This window comes from Epinephelus moara, chromosome 5 (genome assembly GCF_006386435.1).
Source record: "Epinephelus moara isolate mb chromosome 5, YSFRI_EMoa_1.0, whole genome shotgun sequence".
Classification (NCBI taxonomy): Eukaryota; Metazoa; Chordata; class Actinopteri; order Perciformes; family Serranidae; genus Epinephelus; species Epinephelus moara.
This window is the reverse complement of record NC_065510.1, coordinates 39,906,461-39,927,050: the sequence shown is the minus strand read 5'-3', so window position 1 is coordinate 39,927,050 and position 20,590 is coordinate 39,906,461. Positions and strand designations below refer to the sequence as shown.

At 38.3% G+C, this 20,590-nt stretch overlaps 2 protein-coding genes across 3 annotated transcripts; both read left to right on the top strand.

The window, feature by feature from the left end:
• The first annotated feature begins 743 nt into the window (after positions 1-743).
• map9 (microtubule-associated protein 9) lies at positions 744-10,826 on the top strand. Of its 2 annotated transcripts, none has more exons than XM_050044083.1 (13): positions 744-2,393; positions 2,518-2,608; positions 4,812-5,339; positions 5,439-5,605; positions 6,031-6,139; positions 6,229-6,296; positions 6,392-6,453; positions 6,546-6,708; positions 7,899-7,985; positions 8,082-8,243; positions 8,338-8,483; positions 9,424-9,559; positions 10,077-10,826. In XM_050044083.1, the coding sequence occupies exons 1-13, from the start codon at positions 2,328-2,330 to the stop codon at positions 10,194-10,196; spliced, it is 1,905 nt and encodes a 634-aa protein (XP_049900040.1). In that variant the 5' UTR covers positions 744-2,327; the 3' UTR covers positions 10,197-10,826. The 2 variants fall into 2 exon arrangements, with proteins under 2 accessions (XP_049900040.1, XP_049900041.1); XM_050044084.1 differs by having other exon boundaries at positions 6,229-6,300; positions 6,396-6,453.
• A 2,159-nt stretch (positions 10,827-12,985) lies between these two features.
• On the top strand, positions 12,986-20,494 carry ugdh (UDP-glucose 6-dehydrogenase). The gene is made up of 12 exons (XM_050044218.1): positions 12,986-13,249; positions 14,713-14,874; positions 15,347-15,448; positions 15,571-15,771; positions 15,849-16,046; positions 16,719-16,866; positions 16,979-17,073; positions 17,176-17,306; positions 17,557-17,696; positions 18,949-19,040; positions 19,139-19,249; positions 19,860-20,494. The coding sequence occupies exons 2-12, from the start codon at positions 14,713-14,715 to the stop codon at positions 19,968-19,970; spliced, it is 1,491 nt and encodes a 496-aa protein (XP_049900175.1). The 5' UTR covers positions 12,986-13,249; the 3' UTR covers positions 19,971-20,494.
• The last annotated feature ends 96 nt before the right edge of the window (positions 20,495-20,590 follow it).

The window sequence follows — 20,590 nt, the reverse complement described above, 5'->3', positions numbered from 1 at the left end:
GATACAATCTTAAGAAAAATCATAATATCACATCATAATAGGTGATATCTTTTTTAATATGTCTGTTGTTGGCTATTGGATTGTTATACATACATAGAGGGTTTCCTGTTTTTCTAGTCACTGACTGTATCTTTGTCATGCCCCTGTCATGGTAACATGGACATGAAAGTGTGTGTGGGCCTTGGATTATGTTCTAGGGCACCTGTGATATCACAAGTTACATGGATTAGTCTTAAATTTGAAGTGTCTTTCTTGAATACATGGTGTAAGAGTTCAGACCTTGGATATGATCTGAGTTCATCTCAACAATCTCCAGTGGTTAGCTCTTAATAGCCATATCTGCAAACGTGATCTAAAACTGTCTTTACATCTTTCTATACTTGCTTGGGAGATGGCACAGAGCAAATACAAGGAGGGAAAAAGTTAAGTCAACCATAAGCAGTTGTATAAAATTAAGGGAGAAGCCACACTAGGTTGTTGAGATGGACAAGTGGAAGATCTGGTACCACAGAGACCTTGATTTACACTGTTTCTGTCGAAGAGAAAAAGGGCTTCAACTATGCACTTTTCCTATAACAAAACAAAAAATAAAAAGAATTCAGTCTTTTTGCCCGGCTGTTTTTACTATAACCTTTTATGTTTCTGCATTCACCAAGGCAGATACACTTAATCTGTTGTGTCGTTAATGAAAAATATTATTTTCTGGCTTTTAACATTTGACATAAGCTTGCAAACACCTGCAGCTGTGTGTATTTTATCAGTCCATAATCGCAACAAAGCATTATAAGTACATAACCATGTGGGATTTAGCTAAAACATTTGCTTACTTGTACTTTGATTTTTTCCATTTTAAGCTGTGGCATACCAACTCTACTTTTTAAAGAAATGTACTTTTTCTCCCCTCCAACATTTACCAGACAGCTATAGTTAATTGTTACTGAGCAGATTACAGTTTTAAATACAAAACCTGTGATGATCTTAAAAAACATGATGCTTTGTTACTCATGAAACTACCCCTTGACCAACCATAACATTAAAATGCTGCTTAGAGGTGACTGCACTGTAGCAAACCATTAATGCAATATATAAAGATAAACCACAGATTATAATTAAATTAGGACTTCAGTTTGATGCGTTTTGAGTGTGTATTGCTAATTGATGCAGATAATTTAATACTTAAACTAAAAATTTGAATGCAGAAATTTTGCTTGCACTTCAGTTTCTTTTAAATTGTAGCACTAAAGTAGGAGACCTGAAAACTTCTGTTTAACACATTGGTGTATTATACTGTATGACTGTGATGGTGTTTTTGCAGCTCTGTTCTATCTGGAGCTTTGGCAGATATTTTTTAGACGCCTGTCTTCAATAATAATTAGAGTTAAAAAAGTATTATCAATTAACTGTTCCAAAAAATGTTGAATAATAAAATGTCATTGTTGCTCTAAAATATCACCCATCTGGCAGGAAATATAGGTTACTTTTGTGACCTTGTGACTCAAATGTAATTCAAAAGTTTCACCACACTTGACACACAGAACACATCTCTTCATATGGGATTTTAGTGCTTTTTCTATTTTACATGAATATTTTTATGAAAAATTCATGATTTTCTTTAACCATTTTAATTTAATATGAACCAGTGACTCGAATGTAATACCAAAATGTATCACTGCACTGGACACAGTGTTCACCTCTTCATGTGGGATTTTAGTGCCTTTCCTATTTCTTATTTATATTTTTGTGGAAAATTCCTGATTTTTTTTTTTAACTTATATGAATGTGACCTAATGACTCACCTTTTCATATGGGATTTTAGAGGAAGTTTTTTTCCTGTTTATATTAATGTTGGGTCACATTACATACAAAGAGATGAGAAAAAAGTCATAAATTTTAATTGCAAATCAATATGGCTTACATTCTGGCGTGCTAGTCAGCAAAATGCGTCTTTATAATCCGTATTACATATTTGTGTTTTTATCTTATTCGGAACTTTTTCAGTGTCGGAGCTTTGGGTTGAGTAATGTTCTGAGCATGCGCAGTGTTGAAACGGAACTGCACTCTACGTTTCCCAGGGTTACCATCAACAATTCAGTTAGCCCACGTTAGCTTTGTCAGTTTGCCTTTAGATTGTATCATTTATGAATAGCTGTATGGTATGTATTGAATCAGACAACAGTCATGTGCCAGTCAAACTTAGCATAATGCTAATGTAGCTATAACGTCTGCATAGGAAGCTTAGTAGCTTTTTACCACAGTGAACTAGTAACACCAGCTAGCATGCTAATCTCGGTGAACGCGGTCAGAGGAAAGTGTTGATAGTTTTCAGAATGACAAATCAGCAGTTCCTGGCGTACACAAAAAGCCCCAAAACATCGAGAAGAACAACATTTCAGGTAAAAGCTTTACTGTGTGCAGTCTGAATGCCCAACAAACGACAAAGAAGTGGATTAGTTAAATCGACAGCCTTCTGAAGACGGTTATGAAGAGTCATGTTAACATGACATTATGTCTTTGTAGGATGAACTTCAGGCTGCCGTCTCCGCCAGGGCGAGCAAAACAAAACCAGACCAGTACTCGTACTCTGATGACTTCAATGAAGATGAAGATGGTAAGATGACAGAACATAAAAATAACTTAATAATTAAAAAGGCTTGTGCGCGTGATTCTCAATATGTTCGGCAGAGGAGGAAAGTAACTCAGGACATTTACTCAGTTTTGAGGTACTTGTATTTTACTTGACTATTTTTATTTTCTGCTACTTTACACGAATACTCCGCTACATTTGGGAAGCCTTTTGTACTTTTTACTCCACCAGGCTACATTTATTTGACAGTTTTAGGTACTTTGAACTTTAAAATGAATGATACAAAATATATTAATAAAAACTAATAAATTATGATGTATTATAGGTTGAGCTCACCCACAATATACTGTATAATGTAATCATAACTAGCCCCACCTTTACAGCTGTAACATGAATGTGATGTACACATTAATGCATGACTTACTGTAATCCAGCAATACAATATATATTATTATGGAATAGGCCATTCTGCATGATAAGTACTTTAACTTTTGGTATTTTAAGTATATTTGTGATGCCAATACTTTTATTCTTTTACTTGAGTTAGATTTGAAATGCAGGACTGTTACTTCTAACAGAGTATTTTTACACTGTAGTATTGCTGTTTTAAAGTTAAAGATCAGAGTGCTTCCTCTACCACTGCATGTAGGCCTCGCTTTTGTTTACTTTGTAATTGTAGTCTGTCACCTTTACCTGTTTCTAATGGTAGTTGATTTCTATGCAGCAATATGCCCTTCCTTTTACTCCACTTTGTGTGAGTTACTTCATATTTGTATGCATGTAATTGTGATTCACAACAAAATGCATTCAACAAATTGAAGAAACTGTGAAGAGGTTTTCAAAAAAAATCTCTCTAAAATGGCAGTTTTTTTACAGCAGTGATTCTCCACCAGGGGTACTCAAATGCAGTTGCGAAGGGTCTGTCAAGTAGTTCATCTTTTTTTTTTTTTTTTAAATAGATAAATAAATAAAATAATTAGGATTTGGTAAGCCTCTTGAATGTACACAGGCTGAGATCAATGCGAAATTTGTGTATTAATTTAAGATATCTGTGCACAAAAAAGGTGCTCTAAGTGCAAAAAAAAGTCTGAAACGTTTGCGGCTCTTTTCACTCACTCTTTATCTTCTTATTCTGCACTTTGAGCACCTTTTTTGTGCACAGATGTAAAAATATAGATAGTAAAAATACTATTCTTGAATTGGTGGACCTTTTCGTGGCTTTTAAGCCCAGTTACAGAGAAGAGGTATCTCCTCTGCTGTCCTTTCTAGTTTGTTTATTGTACCGACGCACCCAAGACAAACCTTTTTTTGCCCCAAGTAGGCATCGTTTCACAGCAGCTCTAAGACTTGGAAAGCCTCTTGACACAAATTTGATTTGTGATTTTTGTTACTGAGCTAAATAATTAGATCGACTTGACTAAAGTGCTTGAGTAGAGTGTGTGAAATCTAGTTAGCCAGAGAGCAGAGAAATTAAAGTATATAGTCGTACAAATGTTACCTTCACTGAAAAGGTACTAAGCCAAAATGTTGTCAACCTCAGCACCACTTTATTCTGTGTGAAAAGATATTGTCACAATATCGTATTCTGTGTAATTAGCAGTGTCAGATAACATCAGTTTTGAAACAGTCCAATGAAGACATTTGTAAAATGTCACGTGATGTAAATGACAGCGTACTTGAGATTACTGTGCTGTAGGGTTAAAGCAGGCAGAAAAGTTGGGATACGCTGCTACACAATTCTCCCCCGCCAATGTCAGTATGATGAAGGATTTCTATAACTGCTTTGCAGCAGAAAATGATGGATGGAAACAGGAGTAACAGCAGAACATCAACACAACAGACCGTATGGCCAAAACAAACACAGTTGCTGTACTTTGTACTTCCTCTTGCTGTTGTCAGGGTTTGGATAACATTTTTTATTGTCACCTCACCTTCGACTTAGATAGATGCATATTCAGTGTGAAAGTTGGAAATACTTGCTTGTTCACTTTCTACTTACTTTTTCTGTAGTTTTCAACCACATCTCACAGTCTTCCTCAGTAGATGGAGTTTGCTCAGTTGGCCAGCAGCCATCTTCTTAGGAAGGGATGCTAAGATGCAGTTTAAGGCTCCAGAAAAATCTAGGAACTAAGTGGACCTTGAGTTTAGAGTGTTTTGTCAACTTAAATAGATGCAGTTTAATGGTCGGTTATGTTGTCATTTACTTGTCACTTTCTATGTTTCACAGATTTTTTGAATGAACTCCTTAAATCAAGAAAAAAGAAGGCCAGTGCACTGAAGTCTGGGAAGAGTAAATCCAAAATCAATGATTTTGAAATTTCAGACGATGAAGGCAAACATGGAAGGACAAAGAGAGTTTCATTTCTGAAATCCCAAAGAATCGGCTCTCCCTCAGAAGACACAACAGCATCAGAGTCACGTGAAAACGATCCACCCGACTCTTCCACCGGTCAACACAACAATTATAATGACTCATTTTCATCACAACGCTCCACAAATGCCAGCGAAGATATCATACGATCTAAAAGCAGTGATGGGGAGTCCCACGATCCTCAAATCACAAGAGAGAGCTCAAGTATATCTCTGTCATATCAAACATCAGGTGACACTCTAATGGACATGCCGTTACCCTTACCATCTGACAACAGTGTGATGGAGACTCCAGGTCCCGAGGAGAAGAGCAACTCTGTTCCTGGAGAAAGATCCCAGACTCCACAGTTGTCAGCAACTGACCTCAAACACGTGTCCTCAGCAGGTCTGTTTACACTGCTTCATGTACAAAGCCACAAAGGGCACATTACATGTTATTTGCCTGCAGATTTTGAATTTATATTTCCACAAATTCATTGTTCAGATACAGACAGGGAGCCACCCAGGCCTAAACCGAGGCAAAGGACTCTTGGATTGAGCCTTCACGCTGCAGAGAAGATAGCTGAAGATGCTGAATCTCAGGATCTCAGCAGGCCCCAGACCTCCTCTATGTCCATTCCCCTTTCCTCTGACACGTCCAGCAACATCGCTGTAAGCAACCGCAGTCCACATGCATGTCTCATTGCTTGGATAGTCAGTATTTTAAAGGGACAGTTCACCCCAAAACCAAAACTACGTTTTTTTACTTCTTACCTGTAGTGCTGATTATCAGTCTAGTTTGTTTTGGTGTGAGTGGCTGAGTGTTGAAGATATCAGCTGTAGAGATGTCTACTTTCCCTCCAGTATAATGGAACTAGATGGCACTTTGAACAGCACAATATATATTGTATATTGGAACCAAGGCAGACGTCTCTACGGCCGATATCGCCAACTCTCTGCAACTCAACCCAAAACAATCTAGACTGATAAATAGCACGAGAGGTAAGAGGAAGAATATGTATTAATGATTTTGGGATGAATTGTCCCTTTAGATTGAAACATCTGGATCAAGTGTTTGTTATGTTGTTTCACCGTAGTGGACAGAAGGAGATCACCCAGTTTCATTCAGCCTCAGCAAATCCTCTTCGAGTAAAAGTGACCAGTCACAGCTCTTCACCAAATCCACCGTCGATTCTGGATCCAGAGGTAATAATCTGCATCTTCAGCACCATAACCTTGATTTTTTTAAATTTAGGTCATTTATTCTCTTGATTTATTTTCAATTATTGTTTTAGATGGCTTCATTTCTGATGACAGTAAAGAGCAGGAGAGAAAGTACTCCACATCATTTGAAGACTCTAATGTAAGTCATTCATTATCAGGTGTGACTGAAAGTGTCATGTCAGATATGCTCTGATTACTCACAGTCTCTGTAAATGTGTCACTGTCTTATTTCAGGCAGACTCAGGAGATCACTCACATCAACTCTCTGATGTCCATGAAAAATCATTTGATACCAGGTTGGTCAACGCGCTGTAATAACAGATACTTCTGTAGCCATGCGGATACAACAGAGTAGTCACTTAACTGACTGTCATATTATTTAAATTAGGACGTCAAGTTCCGTCTCTAAGACCACTCAGAGACCTCAGAGTGTGTGCTCCAGGAAAGTGGAATCAAAGTATTTGGGAACTCTCAAACTTCTGGATCGTAAAGTCTCACTACAAGAGTCTCAGCCTCAAGCAGCAGATTCACTCAGAGCTGCCGTTTACCAGGTCAGTGTGAAAATGAGCCCATGTTGACAGTAAACTTCGCTGCTGTTAGAAATCTCCACAGTGTTTTTCCTGTGTTTTATTGTGATGACTATAGGCAGGCAGTGTGGTTCTCCTCAGCACCATCTAGAGGAGCTCTATCTTACACACAGGCTGATAATGATTTGATTACAGGTACATGATACGTGGAATATACTAATCAAAAGATGAGTGTTAAACACTTGGTAATTTCTGTGTTTCTACATTATGCTCAGATTTCAATACATTATTATCATGAACCATGACTGTTGTGAGTTGCACTGAACCATATAACCCCTTAGTCTTACCTAACCTCTTACCCCTTTGTCTCATGAAGCCCAAGGCTGTCGGACGTGGTTACCTTGGGCCTAGGCTAACCTGTTAACTAAAGCCATGATTAGTGGGAGGGGAACCTATGGGCAGTGGTGTGGTGGAAGGTATTCACAGTAAACCCACTACTTTTCCTAGCTGTTCACAGTATACCCACCTATCAGCCAAAATAGCCACTGGAATATATATGAGAGTATACCCACTTCCTCCTCCATAACCTACCCATTTACCTAGTAATACACTCGCCCAATAAACCACCACTACACCGCTGTCTGTGATTAATATAGTCAAATACTGTTTTTAGAGCCTCTTGGGTAGGTTCTAGATAAAACCCTAGGAATATAAATGGATTCTCGGTAGAAGCCCCTGGATGGGTTCTCGTTAGCACCCTTGGAAGGTGGAAAGGTTTTGGATAGAACCCCCAGAGTGGGTTCTGGGTGACATCAATATACCAAAGAAGGGTGTTCTCCTATTGGGACAAGCCTAAGAACCCTATATGGTTCTTGTTATCACCTTTATTTCTAAGAGTATTAAACTCTCCATTTATAATTTCTATGTTCCAGTGTTTACCTCAGATTTCTATTACATTATTATCAGGTATCAGATACAGAGGAATGGATTCCAAAGAGCTAATTTGGGCTTGAAACATTGTACTTGTCCTAATGTAATAACTAACAAATTTAAAGGGAGAGTTTTGTAGTGTTGCCAGTCCTCATGAGGCAGAAATCTGAGGGTTTTTTTTTTATTCAGCACCTGGACACACATTTCAGTAGAGGGCATTAGAGTCTCTACAATTTATTCTCATGCAACTAAAATCCCTGCCCACTTACATGTTCTCCCGACAGGAATGGCTTCAAAAGAAAAAGGAAAAGTCAAGAGAGAACATGCAGCTAAAGAAGAAAGAGGAAATGCTGAAAGAAAAAAAGAAAAAGGTGAATAATCCCTTTTGTAAACTGAAAGTACCGCACTTTCATAGAACACTCAAAAACACAATTTTAACATATGTGCATCATTCACAAAACAAACAGCAAGAAGAGACCAAAAAGGAAGACGCTGTTGCATCATATGAGGCTTGGAAAGAAAAGAAAGTAGAGAGTCTCAAAGCAAAAGCCAAAGAAAAACAAGATGCAATCAGAAAAGAGCAAAGAGCAGCTGAAGAGAAGGAAGAAAAAAGGCAAACCGCTAAACAGGTATGTTGATTCATTTATTTAGCATTATTCTGAGGGGTAAAATAAGCACTTCTATGGGAAGATATGCTGATCAGTAATATTCTAAACATTACAGGTGTTTGAAAAATGGAAATGTGAACGTGATGATCTACTCAAAGAAAAGCAAAGAAAGCAAAGAGAAGCTGAACGTAAACTTCAGGTTAGAAAACAAGAAGAGGAGGAAGAAAGAAAGAGAGACAGCAAATCTGCTACTTCTGACTGGTGAGTGTAAATGAGGTTTTACATTTACTATTTATTTATTTTTCTCATTTATTCAAAGGGTGATGAAACATTACCTCTGACTGTGCACTGACCTCCAGTGATACAAAGTAGACAGGAAGGCCATACTATCTTTTTACTTTATACTTGCACTTAGCTGTTGGCAAAATGCAGACGACCCTAACTCACCCTCCCGTATAAAACCTACCTCTGCACAGGACCGCATATATTTACTAACCTTTACCTGCAATGCTTGCCTAAGAAAAAGATAATTTGTCCAAAAAGTAGTCTTAAACATGGTTAAAAAATATCTTGAAGAGGTCTCAAACAAGCATTAAACTTAAGTGTCTGGTACCTGTAGTTATCTTGTGAATAAGTAAATAAATGAATACAGAAGTAATTATGCCTCTGAAATAAGTAAATGAGGCTATGAAATACATCCTGAAATGAATGAATGAGGCAGTAAATATATGTAGATATAAATATATAAATGCATTCATATAGATATATAAATGAGTAAATAGTTTTAAGGATGTTTTTCAAAGGACTACTTTTTATTGTGGGGATTTTCATTTCATAATTCCACATTATTTCACAGCTTTTTTATTTCCATCTGCTATCTTCAACAGAATGGGGCATGGTTATCTCACAGACGTAGACTAAGGCACCAGATCAGCAATTAATCACATTCTCTTTTTTGATTTCATTGGCATTTTTATTTGTATATTAATTTAGTGTTGACTAGTCGAATGGCATTATATAGATTAGCAGTTAAATTTATCACCGCACCTAACTGCTGTCCTATCACACTCAGACCTATCTGGGTGTGACTATGATCAACCACTAGATGGTAGTCAAAGCTTGATGATTTGCCACATTTCATTTCCTCTCACTGTCATCGTAAATGTTGTTACTTATGTTTTTTTTTCTTAAAATGTTTAAGGAATGAAAAGAAGAAAGATGTCCTCCATGAAAAAGCCACAATGCAGCGCAAAGAAATAAAAAATAAAGCGGAGGAGGAACGTTACATGAAAGAAGAGAGAGATAAAATGGCTTTAGAGATGTATGAACACTGGCTGGTAAGTTGAATTACTTGTGGCACCAGAGATGAATGGCATCAAAGGAGGTGGCTCTTTATATGTTTTTTTAACAAATGGTCTCACTCACTTTTGGGGTTGATTTCCTCCATTATGGTGGCAGTTTTCTGAGATCTGCCAGCAGTGGTGATCCTCGACTCTGGGGATCCCAGGCAAAGAAGCTAATTGAGGCCCTGTCCTAACCGACAGTATCCAGCCATCATATGGTGGCCATAAAGGGGCCCCACTTAGGGTGTTTTGGGGGCAGCAATGGTGCACTGTATAGTGCCTTTATAGGAGGTTTAATGGGTTTGTAGTTGTCATTGCAAAATGTGCCAGTATGAGTGGCCATCGAGGAGGTCCTTTTCTCAGTTTTTTTTTTTTTTTTTTCTCGAGGTGCCCAAACATTTGCATGGTTTAACTCTTGTGATGGTGCACCCCTGTCAGCCAGTGCTCAAAGAAATATTTGTATTGAAGCCATCTGGAATATTTCTGTTTTGTTTGTTTTTTTTACTAACAGGTACGAAAAGATTTGGAACAGAAGAGACAAAGAGATGAAAGACGAATACAAGCGATACTCCGAGACAGTCCACCTCCCCCGTGGAGCCCTCCGAATAAAACAATACCATTTCGAAAATAACGTTTGAAATGTAACAAACCAGCCTTATAACATCGGTGGGTTCTACGTTACATTTGAAGTCTTTATTTTTTCTACCGTATGTTGTGTTACAGACATTGATGGCAGCTGATACATTTTTAATATTTTTGTCAGGGTTTGTATCAGCCAGCAGCTCGCAGGTTTATATGTTTATATGTTTTTGATGAAATGTTGCAGTATGTTTAGAAATTTGGAAAAATGTGTTCCTGCGACATGGTTATCTGTCAATGTCAACGGAATCTTGCAATAAGAAAACCCTTTTTATAAATGTGCTGGGCTGTTATGACCAGGTTATACTTCTGAATGTAAAGCAGCAATAAGAAAAAATTTTAATGTAAATGGTTAATATAATTGGTCTGCAGATTCACTTTACTGTTAATTGTTGAGCTGTTGTTGATGTCCACGTAAAGTTTGTTTTTGTCTATGAGAGTACAAGAGGCTCCAAAATATCACACAATCTTAGAAACTGATCTGTTTAACGCTCAGCACTTGTTTTATGTTAAACATGACTTAATTTGTGAATTTGTTTTTATCTAAAATGCTGGTCATTTTTGCATGTCACAGTTTTATTCATTATATTTGCATTTTTTTTCCATCTTCGAAACATTTACTTTAGAATAAAAAAAATTAAATTGAAAAAAAGTCTCTAATGTTTTAAGTGATGCATCAACACAACAAATTAACGAGGGCAACACTAAAAACTTTAAACTACTTAATTTTGCTTTGTTTTATTAATGTATCGGTGGGAAAAAAAAACATCTTGCAGCAGCAGTTAAATTTGGGAAAATTTGATAAGTATTGCATGCATGTTTGTGTGATGATGTGTAGGGGGAATAAAAAATTTAATAATAAAGGTAATACATATCTTTTTTTAAAAACAGCGTAGTGGTAATAGTAAGGAAGGAATTAAAAATAAAATTAATTAATATTTACATGTGTCAGCTATTGCAGACTGGAGGGTCCTGGCAGAGATGCAGAGGTGGGGGCACTGACTGCAATTTGGATTTACAACTGAGACACAGTGAAATCTAATTGTTTTAATGACTGAGTGCTGTTAGGGATTAGTTTATGGCCTGCTGTTAGGACTGCTCCCACTCTATTATCCAATAAAAGACTCTCCCACAAAGCTGGGAAAATGTTCAGATCCTACTATGTATGCCAATGCATACTGAAACAAAAGACATATGTATCTAAAGAATATGTGTGCTCCAGTTCCTTCTTTGAGATCAGGACTTATGAAGCTTCAAAGACCCCTTTGTAGTCATCATGTTCGTGTAAAATGTGAGAGTGGAGATGCCTCTAGACTTTAAAGTGCATAGTGTTGTTGTTTTTTAAATGATGAACATACTACACGGCCAAAAGTATGCAGGCACCAGAGAATAAGAGCTCTTTGTTATTAATATGGTCATAAGGCACCATTTTGATAATAGTTTGTCGGTTTTCATGCAAAAATATTTCATGGTTCCAGCTTCATAAATGTGAGGATTTGCTGCTTTTCTATGTAAGCATTTCAATAATTGTATTCTTTTAAATAATCATAATAATATAATAATTGTGATTTTGCAAACCAAGCAATGGGTAAATCAAGAAATAATCAGTGGAATAATTCATAATATAAATAATTAGTTGCAGTCCTCAGTTACCAAATAGATTAAAAACCAGCTCCACCTCTCCAACTCTCACGCTAAAACCCTGTTTTTTATTCATGCATGAGTAATTAATCAAATGATATATATAATATTATAACAGCATTGTTGGGAAGGTCTCTTTTAAAATGCAATAGGTCACACATTACTAGTTTCCCTGTTAAAAAATATAATAAGTAGTCTAAAGTAAATATTCTAATTACCTCATCAGAGTAATGTGGCTCATCACATTTGATTACTTTTTGAGTAGTTTCCTAATAAATGATTTAAACTGGGAACTAAAGCTGAAAAATGTTTGGAAATAGGCTAAGAAAAGGCATTCCCTCATGGATAAAAGATTCAAAGCAACAGAATGAATGCTATATTCTAAATATAAACTTTTTACTGAGATAATAAATCTGGATGTCATCCCTTTGCAATCACCAAAATCTTGATCAGTAGCCGATAACAATTACATTTATTTTGTATTTTAATGCCATGTAACTAGTTAAATACAACTAGTTACTCCCCAACACTGTATAACAATCACAACTTCTCTGCATTTGGTACTTTTACTTTCAACACTTTGAGAACATTTTCTGGATTATACTTTTACTTTTTGGTAACAGGGTGTTTTTACAGTGAGTGTGATAGTACTTTTACCTGAGTAAAGGGTGTGAATACTTCCTCTCTCACTGTATTCATACAATATATGCAAAAGCCCTGCAATAAATCCTGCCTTCATGAAGGTAATATTGGTCATCTTAAGTTAGTTGTTTACGAGTTTATAGACCATTGAAACATATAAAATCCTGCTTTTACGTTAAAACACCGTTGAGAACAATCTAATGATATAATATATAATAATTTAACAGTCACAGTGCCAGTTTTTCTGTATTGATGGATTAATAGAGCAGGCCTATGTCTTATTCTCTTTTTTTGTGCTTCTTTGAGTACATAGTCCATATTACACTCTTATACTTTTACTTCAGTAATATTTTCAATGCAGGACTTTTGCATTTTGTATTGGTACTTTTTGTACCAGGGTTTGTACCTTTTTGGATCTGTATACTTCCTCCACCGTCGTTAAGATGTTTTGCTTTGGTGCTTTAACTTTGAAAATTTCACACCGGAAGTATGTCCTGACTGCCTGGTGTCATGGAGATCGCGGTGGTACCCTGGCAGACAGAAGTACCTCAGTTTAGGTGGAGGTAGTGATACGGGTAAAGTTGAGAGAGAAGCCTTAGTGGTGTGAGTTTGTTCGTCGAGCACCGGTTTAAGTGTTTGTTAGAGGCATTTATTTTTTGTAACAGTTTACCGGCCCCGGAAGCGACGGCTGTTTGGACACATTAAAGAGAGCTAACATAATCTGCGCATTCCTGAAGTTGACTGACTGTCGAGTTGGCAGAGGTAATGTAACGTTAGCTTATGGTTGCTAGCTAGCTAGCTGCTTCATCACAGAAGCCCATTCATTTGTTTCTTGTGTTGAGTCCGCTCATTCGCCGCTTTAGGAAAGAAGTGGTAAACTAGCGTAATTATGCTCATGTTAATGTGTAATGTTAACCTACAAGCAGTGACACTTCCTCTGTAGCACAGCTAACGTGAAGTAGTTGATAGGTATCTGAGATAAAAGGTCGTTTTTCATCTGTTAGACGGGGCTGTGCTGCAATGAAAGGCTCTTTATTCCCTGCAAGGCTGAAACGGTGCGACTGGTACTGTAGCTCTGATTAACCATTACATGTGAAGGCTTGAACAAAAGGAGTTTAAGTTTAAGAAACGAAAATCAAAGTGTAAGAAAGAAACCAAGCTTAACTTTTCTGATAGAGATTTGCTCCTAGTAGTAAATCAGCCTGTGGAGGTTAGCTAAGATTTAAAAGTTGAGACACGTATTTCAGCAAAGTGAAATATGTGGACAGATGAATGGAAATGTGCTGTTAAGAGTAGAACAGGGCTGTAACTAATGTGTTATTTTCATTCTCAATTAATCTGCCAGTTGTTTTCACATTGAAAAATTCTTTAAACCCAGGGGGGTGTCTTCAAATTGCCATTGCCCCACCAGCAATCCAACCTAAAGAAGTTAACTGTCACATCAGACAGAGGCAGAAAATCCTCATAATTGATCTGCAGGAAGAAGTAAATGTTTGGCATTTTTGCTTGAAAATGAATCAAAATTATTGCCAGTTATTCTCTGTTGATCAGATAAATGATTAATCGATCGTAAAGTCTTGACAAGTAATTTGAGCAGGAATTCTGAAAATGAGAACATACTCATTCGATCAAAAGAGACCAAAGTAATTTTTCTGATGGAAACTTGCCCTTTAGAGCATGTCAGCCCATAAAAGTTGTTCTGTTAAAGTATGTGTCAGGAAAGTTAAAAACAACATAACTAGTAGATAATTAGTCCACCAGAAAGCACTGACAAGTCGATTACCATATTGCAAAATGTCTTGGTCAGGCTGGCTGCCAGAGGGGTCAAAGGGTAAGGATGACCCTGGCCCAAAGCCCGGGGGAGGGGGCCCATGCAAAGGTATATGCACCAATGGTGGGGTTGGAGTGGGTGTGGATGTGGCCCACTTTGAAAAATGTCCCCCTGTCCATAATTCCCAATGGCTGGCCAGATCTTTGTCACAATTCTTTAAAAAACACTTTAAAAACTAAGGTATGCATTTAGAAATTACTATTGGCCAACTGCTATGTACTATATTATTGGATTTTCTAAACTCTCATATATTCATACCATCACTGGCCTCAGAATCCTAGTATTGGTCAGGCTATAATACAGAAAAAAAATTAAAATTCTGTTGTGAAAGGTCTATCTACTGTCTCAAGCTCTGTGTTTTCCTCTCTATTCTCTCCTCTCTCTACATTTGCAGATGTTTCAGATTAAGAGGATCTGTTGCATTGGTGCTGGGTATGTAGGAGGTCCAACATGTAGTGTGATCGCCCACATGTGTCCAGAGATCACAGTGACCGTTGTCGATGTCAACGAGTCCCGCATCAAAGCCTGGAACTCGGACACTCTTCCCATATATGAGGTATCATTATTAATGTAGTTCTTCAAAGAAAATGAGCTGAACTTTATTAACAGGATTGATAAAATGTTAACCAGGAGTGGGTCATATTTTATTAGTGTTTTTTCCCCTACATTCTTATCTGACCTCTGAGAGTCATATATCTTGAAGGAGTTGTTGGCTCATTAGTTTAACTTAATAACAGGGTTGAAAAAACTGGTGTAGCTAGGCAACCATTCCAGCCAGTGTTTTTGCACAATATTACTCCATAGTGGGCTGAATGAAACATAAATTAGTTCCAGATTTTTCAGTGTTGTAACTTTTCTACGTCAGCCACAACCACAAGGTATTACATCATCATGACTAGTGTAAAGGGCAGTCGATGACCAGTCATTGAGAACCCGCATTACATTTGTTACTGTTTGTGCCATGTTTGTCCTACACATTCAGTGACACACCCTCCCTGTCTCATTTTTCCCACTTCCTCTCACTGTAGCCGGGTCTGAAAGAGGTGGTTGAATCATGCAGAGGGAGAAATTTGTTTTTCTCCACAGACATAGACTCAGCCATCAGGGACGCAGACCTCGTCTTTATTTCTGTGAGTCCATCACACACACCCCTCACACACATGCTGACACACAGTTTTACCAGCTACAGAAATATATCTGACATTTATGACACATGAGTGAATTTATTGGAGTGGCTGCACTTCCCCCACAGGTGAACACGCCAACCAAGACCTATGGGATGGGGAAGGGTCGTGCAGCTGACCTCAAGTTCATTGAGGCGTGTGCTCGGCGGATTGTGGAGGTGTCTGATGGCTACAAGATTGTCACAGAGAAGAGCACAGTCCCGGTTCGAGCTGCTGAGAGCATTAGACGGATATTTGATGCCAACACCAAACCCAGTCTCAACCTACAAGTGTGTATTATCGCATAAGAAGGAAACTGATGTCTGTTGTTCTGAAAGTTTCTAAAGTATTCGTGTCACCGCTTTAGGTGCTGTCCAACCCAGAGTTCCTTGCAGAAGGAACGGCAGTGCGGGATCTGAAGGAGCCAGACCGTGTCCTGATTGGTGGAGACGAAACAGCAGAAGGTCAAAGGGCAATCAGAGCACTCTGTGCCGTCTATGAACACTGGGTCCCCAAAGCACGAATCATCACCACCAACACATGGTCGTCTGAGCTGTCTAAACTGGTAGCGTGGCAACTAACAATTTCTTTTATTAGTTTAATTTGCTGATTATTGTCTCAATCAATTAATTGTTGTGACCAACAGTCCATGACAGAGCTGTATGGAGAAATCGCCCAATAGAAAGCACTTACAGGTTGATTTTACACTGTAAAATGTCCCATTCAGTATATGTCTTGGTCACAATTCTTAAAAAAAATCTAAGGCATCCATATTCATATTATTTATGTTACGTGCTAAATTTAGGCAAGATGAGTGGGATTATTTAGGGTAAGGGTAAGATTGTCATGGTAAGCCAATTAGAGGCAGAGTAAGGCGGACCATTCAGTCACTAGCCTAGGATGCATACTGGACTGATCCCCAGAAAGGGAAAGGGGGAAACATACCCAGCAGTGCAGGAGCAACAGTCAGTCTCTACTTCTCCCTCTTTTGTTAAGACAGGAAGCCCCAAAGTTAACCTTGTGAAAATATCCTTCCATCACATGCTGTAGTCCTTGCTGTCGGCTTCTTCAAGCTATGTTGCCCGTCACCCAGAAACGATCTAATAAACACACAACCACCATTGCCATGTTTCTTTTTGTCAAGCTTGTCTGACTCAGCAACAGTAACTGTTTCCTCGACTTTTTGTAGTTTTCGTGAGTACAGTTTTTTTTAAAAACATGGTATGTGCTTGTGTAGGCAGCCAATGCATTCCTGGCACAGCGAATCAGCAGCATCAACAGTATCAGCGCTCTGTGCGAGGCCACCGGGGCTGACGTGGAGGAGGTTGCCAAGGCGATTGGTATGGACCAGAGGATAGGCAGCAAATTTCTCAAAGCCAGCGTAGGTAAGAAATGCATCCAAAAGATGTTTAAAGTGAGCTTCTGTGTAAAGTTGATTAATTTAAACACAGATTAAGTGCTGCCTTTTATCTCTTTGCTACTCCAACACTTGGGCAGGTTTTGGTGGAAGCTGTTTCCAGAAGGACGTGCTGAATTTGGTGTACTTGTGTGAGGCCCTCAACCTTCCTGAAGTAGCTTCCTACTGGCAGCAGGTGAAAACTATATTGCATACTACATATTTTTTTTTTTTTTTTTTTTTTTATGTTTTTACTGAAGGTTCTGTTCCTTAATTGCTGTTTGATTGATTTTGTCAGGTGATCGACATGAATGAGTACCAGAGGCGGCGGTTTGCCTGCAGGATTATTGACTGCCTCTTCAACACTGTTACCGGTAAAAAGATTGCTCTGCTGGGCTTCTCCTTCAAAAAAGACACAGGTGACACAAGGTTAGTCTCAAGTCATGTTTTTGTTTTTTTGTTCCCTTCTCACACCCTTGTAGACATTTGCCGCCTCCCTGTTCTTTGTTTTTCATTCTGTATTTCTTTGCAAAAGCTCTGTGATGTTGATCATTAACCTGGGAGATTGTTTGTATGATCACACTTTACTCTACATGAACACCAACCAACACAATGTGGTGAACTCTGGGCCCCAATCAGGGTTGACACTTAAGTGTGTGTGTTTCTGTTGCAACTCTAGGGAGTCGTCCAGTATCTACATCTCTAAGTATCTGATGGATGAGGGAGCCAAGCTGTTCATCTACGACCCCAAAGTTCTCAAGGAACAAATCATTCATGATCTCTCCCAGCCCAACATCTCAGAGGACAACCCAGAAAGAGGTGTGTGTTCTTACCAAGGTTCAAATGCAGCTTCGGAAATGTCTTTTTTTATTTCTTTTTTGGAATGTACATGACTTAATTACACCAGACACAGTAGAGAGTGTAGAGGACATGGGGTAAAAGGGAGAAGACATGCCTCTAAGGCTGGACTTTATATGTGATTTAGTGAGTGTCTTAAACCCTTTGGCTGCTTCCAGTACCATCCACAATTAAAAAAATTATCAACAATTTTGATGATATTTTAAGTCAGTTTTAGGAAAAATGCCTAAAAATAACTGTTCCAGCTCCTGCAATGGTGAATATTTGCTGGTTTAAGATATGATGGAACTTCATTTAACCTGGGGGAAAGTGTTGTGCAGCAGTCACAATACAAAGCAGAAAAATAGTGCCAATATAAAGTATCAATGAGGTTCAAATTCAAATACACACAATACCAAAATTATAGCAGCTTAATGATAAAGATCATTCTTAGTGCTGTTGCATACAGTTATGTATGTACAATATGATAGGTACTTCTGTGATATTGGATTTAATATCTGTGGGTTTTGGCTGTCTCACAATTTTTTGACATTTTATAGATCACATGATTGCGTAATAACAGGCTGATTTAAGTGGAAACAGATAACTTGTGTTGGTAGTGGCCAAACAGTGAAGTTATATCCATCACATGATTCCATTGGGCCCAAAAATACCCTTTCCCATAGACTTACATGGCAAAAGAGACGTGGGTGAGTCAGTGAATACGTTTTCTTCTCCATTCAGTCCGATAACATTGCGAAAGTCTAGAAGAGCCGCACAGTTGAATAATTTTATCCCCCCTCTGAAGTAAGTGCAGCACTAAATAGGAAGTAGCTGGCACAGGCAGCCAAAGTCCCTATTACACCTACTCTATGGGCCACACAGTGTGGAAGCTGTGCCGGTTATTCGAGTAGTTTTATACACGGTCATCATGCTATAGCCATTACATTGTACAGTCAAAATTTACTTCATAATGATAAGTTAAAGCAAAAATCTTTCCCATTTCAACTTTCATCACAAAAAACATTTGAGTAGTTGCAGCCTTAGGAGTTATTCATATTCGTAATTATGTTTTGTGGTTCTTATTGAGTGATCTTAGTGATGATTGAGTGATTTTGTAAAGATGAAAAAAGTCATTTCATTTTTCTTAGGAAGGCTAAGCTGTAGGGATCACTAGCTGAAGTTAGAACTTTCGACTCTTCACTGACACAGACTTGCCTTTTTTTCTTTTTAGTGTCAGAGCTGGTCACTGTGACCTCGGACCCTTACGAGGCCTGCCAGAGTGCACATGCATTGGTCATCTGCACCGAGTGGGACATGTTTAAGGTCACAATCACACATTCTTTTCTTACCATCTTATAACTTGCTTCATCTTGGGGAACAAAACACCTGTAAGTCATCTTCCCCCTTTAATTCCGCCACAGGAGCTGGACTATGAGAAGATTTACAAGAAGATGCTGAAGCCGGCCTTTATCTTTGATGGCCGCAGAGTGCTGGACCACCTCCACCCTCACCTCCAGAACATCGGCTTCCAGGTGAGCAGAAGACACACCACTGTTACACATCTCACATAAAATGAAAGTTTTTGAACTCAGTGCCATATGGAGCGACTGCTGCTCAGCCTCCATTGTTTCAACCCAACTGCCAGAAAAAGCATTGGTATTGTACGTTCCTTCAAACCACGGATATGTTACATTTGCACGTTTTTATACTTTACATTTCAACAACACTGTGGTTAGGTGTTGGTACCAAAAAGACTTGGTTATTGTTTATTAAAAGAGGTTTTGACTTAAAATACCCATTTTGGATGGCACGACTCTAGCAGCTAATGCAGCAGTGTCTAAGTAAAGAACAACCGCTTTTCGTGGCACTGAATCAGCTGGAAAACAGCGGTGGGTCACTTAAAAGCAGCTGGAAACACAGTGATGACTTGCTACAACACAACCAATTTTGTTGTTTGTTGTTCTCGAACAGTGGTCTGTAGCTTAGCAGGAGACACGCCAGCCACCATGCCCTCCCAACTCATTGACAAAGTCAGCTCACTGTGACTGCGTGACTTTAGACACATTGATATGATACAATGAACAATGATTCTCCTCTGGCGACTGGGCTGATTATTATTTCGTTGCTGTTTTCTGTCCACAGATCGAGACCATCGGTAAGAAAGTGACAGCAACACGAATCCCCTACACCCCGGCAGCGGTTTGTCCTCGCATCACTGCCAGTGAACCTCCTACCAAGAAAGCCAAAGTCTAAAACTTACTCCACCTCCACACATGCAACACATTCCTCTCACAACCGTTGTATTTCTGGTGAAAATTTTCACTCAGGTCCAACGCCCTATTTTGTCGGTACGTGCCTAATGATCAAAAAGGCCAAAACAGCATGACTAACTGCTCCCCTGTGTTACGTCTGAAATGGAGAGGTAGAGCCTTCTGTCCAAATTTGTGTGAATGTGATCCATGAGTCTTTGGAAGATGTTCAGTGATATTTCATCACTTAACAGTTCATTTCAGACATTTCATGTCAAATAGCATTAATCAATCAAACATTTCAGATGCACCGTCTATTTCAAATGAACACGATTAGTGTTAGTCTACTTTTTTACAGTATATACTGTATAATCAAGTATTGTTGCTAAATTGCAAGAACAATTTTATACTATTTTTTAAAAATATTTTTATAAAACTATCTTACTGTATGTTAATCAGTAATGTCCTCTGTATCAGTGACTGTTTACTAAAAACAGCAATGCAATAAAATGTGATGTGTGTCCTTAATATGTGCCTGTTGATTACACATTGATGGAAAGAAGGAAAAAGGTGACAAATTAAAATCAGCAGATGTGAACTGTTTTAATTCTTTAAATATAAATA

Excerpts from the sequence above, each read along its gene's own strand:
- ugdh (XM_050044218.1), top strand. The coding sequence starts at position 14,713 with ATGTTTCAGATTAAGAGGATCTGTTGCATTGGTGCTGGGTATGTAGGA. Across the intron at positions 17,074-17,175 it reads TAGCTTCCTACTGGCAGCAG|GTGATCGACATGAATGAGTA; the intron begins GTGAAAACTATA and ends TGATTTTGTCAG. Across the intron at positions 19,041-19,138 it reads CCGAGTGGGACATGTTTAAG|GAGCTGGACTATGAGAAGAT; the intron begins GTCACAATCACA and ends ATTCCGCCACAG.
- map9 (XM_050044083.1), top strand. The coding sequence starts at position 2,328 with ATGACAAATCAGCAGTTCCTGGCGTACACAAAAAGCCCCAAAACATCG. Across the intron at positions 5,340-5,438 it reads CAAACACGTGTCCTCAGCAG|ATACAGACAGGGAGCCACCC; the intron begins GTCTGTTTACAC and ends TTCATTGTTCAG. Across the intron at positions 6,140-6,228 it reads CGTCGATTCTGGATCCAGAG|ATGGCTTCATTTCTGATGAC; the intron begins GTAATAATCTGC and ends TTATTGTTTTAG.